Source organism: Ammospiza caudacuta, chromosome 6, assembly GCF_027887145.1.
Source record: "Ammospiza caudacuta isolate bAmmCau1 chromosome 6, bAmmCau1.pri, whole genome shotgun sequence".
In the NCBI taxonomy this organism is placed as follows: domain Eukaryota; kingdom Metazoa; phylum Chordata; class Aves; order Passeriformes; family Passerellidae; genus Ammospiza; species Ammospiza caudacuta.
In genome coordinates, this window is record NC_080598.1 from 33,807,256 (window position 1) to 33,819,069 (window position 11,814).

Sequence of the window (11,814 nt, forward strand, 5' to 3'; positions counted from 1 at the left end):
AGCATCATTTGTAGAGGTTCTAGAAGCCTTTCCATTCTGAGTCAGATCTGCAAGACACTTTACTGCAATTCATTTTTATTCCCAAAGAATGTGTTTTATTTTTCATCCATACAACTTCCCATAAAATGATTCTGAATAAACAACTTACTCCCTAGATTTCAGTATGCATTTAAATCCCTTCCAGCATACACCTAAAATGAAAGAAAAGCACCTATAATCCCACCTCCCAAAAATTCCAAACTATAATACATGGAAAAAAAACCACAAAAATCACAAACCCAAATAAAACCACACCATATAATTTAACATATACTTTAATTCCTACTTCCCACTTTTAGATCTCAAAAGTCACATACAATAGCCAGAAAAACCAACAAAATACATGCATAAAAGATTTTTTTAAAGGAAAAATATTCCACATAAATTCCCTACAATATACAGGACAATGAAGAAAACTAACAATTTCATAACCACATAGTAAGTACTAAAAGCACACAAAAATTTTATAGTTCAAATCCCAAGTGTATTCTGCTTCTTCACATTCTTCACTTGAGTAAGTGATATAATTGAATTAGAAAAGGAAGAAATAAAAATATGTATTTCTATACTTGTGATTGTAAGTGCATATGCAATTCTTAATATATTTACTTATTTTATAGATCTACTTAATACAATCTGTATGCTGAATACATAATAAAATGTCAGAATCCGTACGTAATTATTAAGATTACTGTTCTACCTAATATATATAAAGCTAAATTAATGTTGAATCAGTTCGTGAAGGTCATGGTATATATCAAAAAACATTTTACTGTTCAAAAATAGATTTTGCTATACATAGCTATTCCCCAACCATTCAAATCAGACAGTGGAAGTCTTGTTGCTTATTTCATAGTATAGGGAACAGACAATGCATTTTATTCCTTACATCATTCACCCACATTGTAACTGTAGGATAGAGCCCTGTTTTGCAGCATATTGCAAAATTTACAAAGAAGATTATTCTTAAAGGTTTATGCTAATTTTTTTCCACTTGACAAGTTAGGCATAAAATAGGCCTCAGTAAATTAGTTTGAAACAAAACAAGTAAACAAAACATCACATACAAGTCTCTTACTTGCAAAATGAAATTTTCTAAAATAACTGCCTAATTAGGTCTATTTTTCCCAAGCACTTTTTATGCAATTACTGTTCTTTTTAAATTTTAAATTATTTTTTCATTTGTTTTGTGATAAAACAGCCAAAGGCTATGTTCTTTTTTTATTAATTAAAAACACCCCACAGGAAAAAGGCTGCTACCTGCTCTTTTCCCTTATGGTTATTACCCTCCAGTTCTTCAAGGAGACCTTTTCCAGGCATTCTGTTAAACTTTCAAGAAGAATTCTTTCATACACAACACTACAAATTATAAAGACATGTCTGTGCAAGAGGGGGAGAGTTGCATAGTGCATCTACACATATGAACAGAATGTAAATGATTTCTTTTCCTTAATTCACACTTCAAGACATTGTAAATATCTAACAAGAACTAAAATTTGTTCTCATTTTTAGTTATCATGTCCTCTCGTTGCATAAGAATCTCACAAATTGCAGACAACAGAATCTATTCTTGCTTACCTACAAAAAATTCCAGACAGCTATGGCTAAATCAACAATAAAGGTGGAATTCTGTGTGTATATCAGAATTTTGTATGCTAGACTCTCCAAAACACGGCCTGATGATCACATACTCTGTTACTGTCCAATTAACAAAGCCAGCAGACCAACTAAAGGTTATCCCAGAACTAAGCTGGTCCTCATGAAATTCACAATCAGCAATTTTTAAGGTAAATAACATGGAAAGTTTTCCTGCAGGACTGGAAAAGGCGACAAATATAAACGTAGAAAAGCAAATGAAAACATGCTGTAATGGGTATGCTCTGTGCTGCTAAATATGAAGCACAGACATGGAGCGTGGGTGAAGATGGAAGTCTTTCAACTGTATTTGGATAAGTAAACTCCAAATCAAGAAACACTGAGTACACAAGACTTCTTACCCCTGATATATAAAAACACATAATTCTCCAAATTAATGCCCATTTCTTATGCAAGTAGGTATCATTTCCCAATTATACATGTATAACTTCATCTCTTTCTTTAGGTGCTTTTACTTTCAGTGTTTCTACTTCCCATTCAAAAGAAAGAATACTACAGCAAGCAAGTTACATTTCAAGTACAAGAGTCCACTGTATCAGAGAGATTTCAGCCACCTATTTTTGTTCCATGCCATACACTAAAAAATGGTGGGGGGGGGGGGGGGGAAGCAAGGACTTTCTTCCTCTAAGTTTAAAAGGTAAAGCACAGTTAGACTACAAAAAGGAAGTGAGGTGATTTCACTGATCATGTTCACGAGATTAAGCTCATCATCCTAGCCATATAAAGTCAAAAAGAAAAATGTACAGCTACCAATGGCAAACAGGGAGGAGATCTCCTAGTTTCTATGGATAAACTCAAAGTTAGGACAGTCTTACAGGTGAGAAAGATGAAAATCAATGTTACTCTGAATCCAGAGTGTTTGAATGGAAGCACAGTGTTTCTCTAACTAAGGCTCCCAGGAGAAGGTACTGCCTTTAATCTATGTTTTGAAGATAAGTGCCCAATAAGGTGTAATTCTGGACAGAAGTCAGATCACAAACAAAAAACTTAGCAACTTCAATTTAGACTATTATGGCAACTTGATGATAACTCCTAGGAAACCTAGTGTCAGTCCTCCTCCTCCTGCAAGCACCTCTATAAGAAAGTTTCCCACTAATTCCAAAGCATGAACAGAGCCACCATCACCAAGAACCTTGCAACTTGCATGCTATTAATGAACAGTTAGAGGAAAGTCATGAGAAGGTACCTCATAAAATAAGAAAGAGGCAAATTACTTCAGTTGGGAAACAGCCTATACATTTCTAAAACAGTCTGACCAACATATAGTGACACACTAAGTATTTTGTCACATTTCTCAAAGATAATTTTTACAAAACATGCATATCACTGAACTTCAGATCTGCCCAGGCAACCTCTTTGGTTGCAGTTGTCATGTAGATAAGGGCCTCACCATCTCGGAAGAAAGCTTGCTTCAAAGTGATACATTCAGACACAATGTCCACACTCAGAGTCATTTCAACCAACGAAGGAGTCTCAGACACAAAGGCAAAGCTGTAATCTTCCTCACTACAGGGTTACCTGGACATCAAGGTCTGAGTCACACATTCAGAAACATTTGTCTGCTTTAATGTGTAGGTTATGGTCGCAGCTATCATTGAATATGTTTTAATCTTTACACAGAGGAAGAAAGGAAGAATAAGGTATCTGAAGAGAAATTTGCCTAAACTCCTTACTCCCTTTATGAAAGGGAAAGGCTGTACCACATTGAAAGCAATACTGAACACAATAAAACTGGCCTGAAAAAAAGTTAGCCTGAAAGTTTTTTCCTAAACAAGGAAGAAACAATACAAAATGAGGAGAAAAGACAGAAAATTATGTTTATGTCTGGTGAGGACTTTCTCACAGACCTGCCTCAAAAGCAGACAACCTGAATGAAGAGTTATTAGCCAACCCAAAATCTGACAAATTTTTATCATTAATATTCTGAAAAAACCAAACATGTAACAAAACCTTGAGTTTTGGCCAGCTACATTAAATGCTTACTGGAGAGAAAACAAAAAGAGAAGCAAATAAGAAGATAATGGGGATGGAGAGGAAAAAAGCACAAAATAGGAACAACCAGAGAGAACCAGAGCATGTTTTTTTCCATTGAGCCAGTGGAGATGGCAACATCATTCAGAACTCTCTGGATGGTTCCAGTCAAGGGTCTGCTTTAGTCACTGACAAAACAAGAAAGGTCACAGATTATATAACTGTTACCAGTGCCACCACCAGTGAAGGATGACCTAATATTGATTCAACCTTGGCCAGAGCACACAATTTCTCCTCTTTTCTAGACAACTTCAATATTACAAAATTCTGTACTTGGTACACCAGGTCCAGCAGCCTGGCACCACTGGTAACTGATTAACAACTGTTCTGTTAGAGATATCCCAAACATGAAAGGCTTGCAAGGGGCAACCAGAGTAATTCTGTACCTGTACTTTACTCAGGAAGCACTGGTGCACAACAGTACACACAAAGCATGCATAGAGTCCAGCCTTTACTGTAAATGTGGAGATCTCTCCTCTTTTTCATTTATCTACCCCACATTTCTTCTTTCTCCATGACTGTTTTATTTTTAAAAGAAGATATCCAGAACACTTAAATGACAAAGCTTTGGACGTTGTTTGTCCAACTCTGTTATTCCATCACAAAAATCTCCCAATCTGACATTTAGCATTACAGCCCTTTTAAAATGCATTTTACCATAAAAGTAAACTCACAACAACATAATACTGAAGCTCTATTAGTAGCTCATGTGCTTGCAATACATATCAAAGGTAGCAGAGGGAAAACCTAGGTTTGGAACCTAAGTGAGCAGTATCTTTAATCTGAACACTTCATTAAACCCTGGTGCTGAATATGACACTTTCACGGTTCCACTCTTCACTAATTAGAAAAGTTATTGAAATGATAACACACAAAGATTAGAATTCATATTTCTATCCACAAACCAGTGAGGCTTCCTATGTGCATAAGACATAACCCTGTATTTCTCAAGTTTCACAGTTTTGTAATCAGTCAGTTGTATTTTTCCTTCTGCTACAGTAGTCTAACTCTACAACTTTCTATACAGAGACTCAAAAATAAGCATGAGTGTGATCTTCAACTCCATAGATGCTGTACACACCAAAGTATTTTTCCTGATTTCAGGAAGACAGTTCTTTCATGCTGAGAAAATGTCCTAATTATGGATTTTGTTCTTATCATTGACTCTTAACTAAAAGACCTCCACAGTTTGGGAATAAGAGAAATTACCAAGTAATTTCTGTAAAAAAAGCCCAAGGTGCTACATTCCGCATAAATTTGCATTTGAACACAGTTACTTTAGTAAACAATAACCAGGATTTCTATTTCTCTAATCCACTATACCTGTCCAAATTTGCCACAAGTGAAAAAGTAAACATTTGTTTCTAGATGAAACTAGCGAGACATACACAATCACAGAGGTCTACCAAGCAAAACAAATACAATAACTTAAAACAAAACAATGAAATGAAACTAAGCCTTGTGACAAACATTACTCACTCTCAATATTCTCTGGAGCCATGTGCATCAGTCTCTACACATAAGAATAACAATGTGCCCAAATAATTTTTATATGTCCTCATTTAAAAATAAACACACAACTTTACACCAAATTAATTCAACAGTTACTCCCTCATAAATAAATTTAAATTCCATCTGAGTATGACCATAAGGTGCAGTACTGATTATTTTCTAAACTGAGCATACCAAGTCTAACAGGAGCATAAATCTGTATGCCTGTGCTGATAAGACCACAAGTATGTACTGCTAAGAAAACAAACATATGCCTATGATCTTAATTAGAAAAGCTAAAGGAGTCATGTTATGTTAATGACCTAATTTCTGATCACTAAGCTATTCTAAATGTTAAAAAAAATAGTCCTCATACCTAACCTTTTCATTTCTACACTTATTCCTCCATACAACAGCATGCATTATCAGTTCATTTCTATGAGAAAAATTCAGAAGAGTACATTTTTAATTTCTCTTTTCATAGCTGAAACAGCAGAAATAGCAGAAACAGCAGAAACAGCTAGGGGGTCCAAATTCCCCAAAGTACAAATACTCTCTTTCCAGGTTAAAGGAGATGCTGGAGCAGAAAATAATATTTTATTTCAGGTTTACAAACACACACAAAAAGGGGGCTAGGAAAATTGTAAGAAACCAAGGTGTCCTCTTTCAAAATAAAAATAACTATTTGCAAAAACTGTTAGCCTGAAATTCAAAACAACCACATTAAGGTGAAAAAAACTAAAACTGTTCTGTTTGGTAATGCCTCTTGGATTTCCTCTAAAAAACATACTAAAATTAGGCCAGAAGCTCTTCTCAATGAAATTACAAATTATGATACAAAGTTAAAAGAGTTTAACAATGATGAAACAGGATTTGCGGTAAAAAATAAGTGTATTCTGAAAGACTATCTGAACCTATTGAGAGACTAAATAGTTATTTTAATTATTATAACAGCATATGTGCCTGGTAGTACATTCTGGGAACACTTACATGTGAAAATTATTACAACTCTGATCAAAAGAAAATAATAATCCACATTACACACCATGAAGTTGCACAAAATACACAAAGAAAAATATGCATTCTGCTTGCACTCCCTTCCCACTTTAACTTTTACAGTAATAGGTAGTGGCACACATGTCCTATCCTTCAGGAACAAAGGGAACAAACTCCCCCATGTGACTTTTGCATCTGGTCCAACACGCTCTACCCATATTAAGGATCTGACTGCCTGGAATTTACAAGCACGCTGAGGATTTCCACTTGCATCTACCGTGCTTTTCTAGCGGTTTATCGTCACCATCACCTTGCGGCCGAGCGCTTCCCGGGAAGGGAAGGAGGGGAAGGGCTCCAGCCTGGCTGCCGGCAGCGGGATCAGCACCGGGCACAGGAACAGCGCCGGGGGCTGCCGCGGGCTCGCAACGCGCCGCTCGGGTCAAACACCGCTAGCTAGCGGGAATTAATAACTTCAGGGTTGACTGCAGGCCTCCTCGGCCGTCAGTGTCCCCCCCTCTCACTCCAAGCATCCTCCTACTCCTGAGCGAGCTCGCAACGCCGCTTTCCACGAACAATCATGTCTTCCCAGGCTCCCGCTGAAACCTACGGAGCTTGACGCCTAAAAATTTCGCCGGTATCTCTGGCCCCTTCCTCGCACAGAAGCGGCGCTGACGCCCGTGTACAGCGGAACCCCTCGGGGCTCCGCTCCTGGGCGCGCCGCCCGCTGCGCCGAGCTCCGCGGGGCTCCGGGAGACGCCGAGATCCCGGCACAGGAGCCCCCGGCCCGTCACACCCGCACCGGCTCCGGGAGCCCGTCTGTGCAGCCACCGCAGGTCATGTGCCACGGGTTTATTAAAGGATCATCCGTGCGCTATGAGCGGCAGCATCATAAATGCCCTCCTCCCCCTCCCCACAGAGAGCACACAGGCACAGGCATCCCCACCCACCCCCTCCCGATCCCCAAAGTAAAGGCCAGGGAGGGGGAGGGGGAGGGGAAGGAGCCATCCCAAAGGAGCTGCCGTGCGGAGCGTGCCCAGCTCGGGCATTCCCGCGGCCGGGAGCTGAAGCCGCCTCCCGCCCGGGGAAGGCAGGCCCGGCACCTGCCGGCCCGCAGCCTGCGCCGGCCGCGGGCTCCCTTCTCCAGCGCCTTCGCGCTGCCGGCATCGCCGCGCTCGGAGGAAGCCCGGCCGCGTCCCGGCCCCCCATCCCCTCCGGCGTTCGCCCACCCGCGCACTCCGTCCCCTTCGCGCGGGTTATCCCCGGGTCAGTCCCCGTGGCTGCGGCGCCCGCCCGCCTGCGGCAGCGCTGCCCAGCGCCGGCCGGCCCCGCTCACGCCGTCCGCCGGCGGCCGGAGCGCCGCCCCCACGCCCCGACCCCGGCTCCGGGCTTCGGGTACCGCACGCACGGCGGAGGGGCGCTCCCTGCGCAGCGGCGGCGGCGCCGCCACGGGAGAGACGGGCGGCCGGCGGGGCACCCCGCGGGGCGGCCTGAGGCGCGCACCGACCCGCGGCCGCCCCCCGCGCGTCCCCAGCGCCGTGCCCGGCGCGGCCCGGTACCTGTGAGGACGCCGACGCGGATCTGGTGGTCGTGGTTCGTCAGGATCATCCCCTCCGACGCCATGTTCGCGGCGCAGGACCGCACTGCCGGGGGGGGGAGGGGGGAGGCGGCGCGGGAGCGGCGCGGGCGCAGAGTGGGCGGGGCCGCGGTGGCGGGGCGGGGATGAGGGGCGGGGCCGGGACGGGGGCGGGGCCTGGGTTACGACGGCGCCGGGGGGGTGCGAGACTAGCGCGGTGCGCGCGGCGCAGGCAGCAGCAATCCAGCGCCGAGAACCCAGCCCGAGCCTGGGCATCCCTGATTGCGGGCGCTGGCAGGTTCATTCCCGAGACTTCGGAAAACGGGAATAGACAAATAGTAAGGGTGGTCATCTTCCCTACTCTCGGTTAGCGTGACACCACAGAGCCACAGATTCAATTAGGCTGGAAAAGACCTCTGTGATCGTCAGCTATGAGCAGCCTTGCCGAGTAGAGCACGGCCCTGACACCACATCCAGTCCTCTGTCAAACACCTCCGGGGACGTGGCTGCACCTCCTCCCTGCGCAGCCCTTTGCCACGGCTAATCTCCGTCTCTGTGAAAAATCTCTTCCTGACATCCAGCCGGAGCCTCCCCTGGTGCAGCTTAAGACCGACAGACAGACTGACAGACCCTTGTCCTGTCGCTGGCTGCCCGGAGAAGAGGCCGACCCGCCCCTGGCTGCGCCTCCTTTCAGGTGGCTGTGGAGAGCGACGAGGTCACCCCTGAGCTCCTGCTCTCCAGGCTGGAAATAAAGACATACATTTTTTTCCCCCCACCAATTTCCTCAGCAGGGCTCAGCAGGATGGTTTTTTTTACCTTTCCAGGCCTCTTCTGTCACCTGTGAGTTCTTCCCCTTTACTCAGAGACTAAAGCTGTTGTTACACAACAAAGCAACAGTTGTTTTGACAAAGTGACTTACTGTCATCTTTTTTTGTCTAACTTATGTTACACTGGATACTCTCAGGAAGCAAACATTAAAACTCGTTTTGAATAAATATGTGGGCAAACGTCTTCTACATTGATTAGTACCATCACCAACTACAAATGATAACCCATTGTCAAAATTCAAGTCCCCCGACTTCTGCAGATATTTATATTTTTGGGTATTCCTCTTGCATCTTCAAGGCTATTTTACTAATAGCAGACTCTGTATTAGTCTCCTTTTGACTGCCTACTAACAAGCAATTATTGAAAGCATGTGTAATTTGTATGTACATAAATGAACCACTTCAGTTTTCTCCTTAGCATGTCACTTTCTTTGATGAACGGCTAGCACCAAAAAAAAAAAAAAAAAAAAAAAAAAAGAAAAAAGAAAAGAAAGAAAGGGCTGAAGAAATATCCTCTGTCTAAGGGGAAGTCACACTAGTAGCACTTTGGTGGGGTGTGCAGCAGCACACGATATCAGTATTTCTGTATTGGCACAGCAGTTGCAGTGTGTGCAGCCATAGAGACTGAGAATCCAGGCTCCAGGGATCTCTGGTTATGCAATGGTATAATACAACATATGTGGGTGGGTGTAAGCCTGAACCCAAAACAGCATGGTTACTGAAGATATACTGCGTCTCTGGTGCTCATACTGCTGTTCCCTCATGGGTTCAGACACTATTTGTTGAATATTCTGCTGTAGACAAGGCAAAAAGATTTTATTTTTTTTTTGCAAACGTATCTGAAATTATCTAAAGTGAGAGCAAATAGCTTGACATTTTGTAGTTCCTGCAGAGGATTCTCACACCCTAAAAACAGTATTGTTTATTCAGAGCATCTCAGTCTCCCTGTGTAGCCTGTTGATTTGTTGCTCTTGTGGATGGTAAGAAGGAGGAGCAAAATTCAGATTCCACTGGCAGCATTAGGTGTATTATTTCTGGATTTATAAGTGCCTACTAGAGGGATTTGTATGAGAATTTTTTTGTACAGAAATGTAGTAGATGATTGTATTAAAGCAACAAAATAAGTTTACAAATTTTTAAAACACTAAAATTGATGAGAAGCTGAAATTGACAATAGGGTTTGTTACTGTGATGTGAAAAGCCTTGTAAACTGGATGGGAGATCCATAATAGTTCAGGAGAAGGTTGTGAATGGGATGATGTCCTGCAGTCAAATTTGTGACACAGCAAGAAAACAAGCGTGTGTGATGCAGAAGCCTTTTACTGCAGGGACATATTCTAATTGTGCTAGCAATCCACACTGGAGTTCACATTGACTATCCAGAGAAAAACAAGTTTTCCTCATCAAAGTCAATATAAAGCTGATAGTCACATTTTGCCCTGCTCGTGTCAGAGGTGAAGTATAACTCAATTCAGTAACCTCTCAGCAAATGTTTTACATTATTTTGTCTGCCAGCTGGCAATTATCAGTATCTCTGTTAACTGAAGCACTGCCTTTTCATCAAGCTGGCTCTGCCAGCCATGCTTGTTCCATGTGGTCTACTGGGAAACAGAGTGGCTTTCTCAGTTTATCATGAGCACCACTGAATTACATCTTTTACATACTTTTATTTGGGGAAAACACTTTGAGCAGAGAGGAAGCTCCTGTACTAACCTCCATAGTAACCTGTAGAAATCTTAATTATTAAGATAAGGAGCCTTCAGTATGATTACAGGAAGATGGTTTTCTTCATTACAGTGTGGGAAGGATGATTTAAACTCTCCGTCAAAGTGATCAGACACTTTATATTTACAATAAGGATTCAGTATAATTTCTATAGTTTTGTTGTCTTGTGGATCTGATTTTTTTTTTAGTAACTCCTTAACTATAACTTCTTACTCTATTCTGTTTTGTTTACAACTGGTTGGATGTTTGGATCAGCAGTGGGACATGGCTCTTCAACTGTGTGCCATTGATGCAGATCCTGCTGAAGACATTAACTAGCTGGTTTAATAAATCATTAATCAAATTTAAAACATTTTAATTTGTGCCACTGGTGCAAATCCAAGTAAGGTCAAGAGACTAGCTGGCTCAATGGTTAAGTAATAGGAAACAAAGTTGTATCTCCAGCTTATTCATGTGAGTCTATGAACAGTCAGGAAACTAAGGCTGAGACTTTAAAATAAAAAGATTTTCCAATTCAGCTGTTGTTTTAAAGTCAGTTTATTACAGGTTATTACTTTCTGATATGTTTACATACTCTGTGTTGATCTACAAATTTTGAAAAAGAAGAGTACAAACATTTACATGTGTAACCACTGCCACAGATGTAGCACAATATTCATCACTCTCAAAGAGGGTGCGAGAGGTGATTTCTCCAAACAATCTATTTCCTTGGGCAAGCATCTAGGAAAAATACAGATCATGCACCATATTTTAGCTATGTAGGGTTAGAAAACCATCCAAATGTCTTCATGGCATATTCCATAGTTCATCCTTGCCACCTGAACATTGCCAGAGGCCTCCTGAGAATCCTTTCTGGATTTCTACCTCCAGTCATGAGTAGGAACCCAATTTCAGTGATTGCTCTAACTATTAGTGGGAAGCAAAATGTGTTTTGCTTACAGTAAAACTTAATTACTCCTTGCATTGCACCAATACCTGCAAGGTCAAATTTGTCTATTAAGCAAATAACCTATATCTGTGAGACTACATGATAAGAGAAGCTGTTAACTCTTCCACTTGGTAACAAACTACATCACAATTTAGCTGATTCCTGTTTGCAATGTGGGCATTTGCAGCAATGACAGGCATGTGGAAAACTCCAAAGGAAAGGTGGCCTTGAGAGACATCCAGGCATACTCTCTCCCTTTCTGCCTCCTCCCACTCAGCTGCCTACTGTGGTGCAACTTTTGAAATGGCACCATATGCTCTAGGATACAACCTCACATATATTCTTAGAAACAGCAACATCTGGAAGAGTGATATTTACTGAGCTTATGTGCTATGACTTTGATGGCTGTGGCAGTGACAGCCATTTGAGCTGCCTCCAGTTCAAACCCATTGCAGCCTTTTTTCTCTTACTCTCCTACCAGGTCAGACCAAAAAATCTCTTCCTTTCCAGTCATCCTTCCCGTGATAAAGGTTATAGCAAACCCCTGT

The 11,814-nt window shown here is 42.1% G+C and overlaps 1 protein-coding gene across 23 annotated transcripts in view; it reads right to left on the reverse strand.

Annotated features, from left to right (window-relative positions):
- GPHN (gephyrin) overlaps positions 1–7,897 on the reverse strand; it is a 268,916-nt gene extending 261,019 nt beyond the window's left edge. For all 23 annotated transcript variants that reach the window (XM_058807892.1, XM_058807902.1, XM_058807893.1 and 20 more), the window contains exon 1: positions 7,770–7,897. In XM_058807892.1, coding sequence (XP_058663875.1) covers positions 7,770–7,833 — 64 coding nt within the window. In that variant the 5' untranslated portion in view covers positions 7,834–7,897. The remainder of the gene's footprint in view (positions 1–7,769) is intronic.
- Between the last annotated feature and the right edge of the window lie 3,917 nt (positions 7,898–11,814).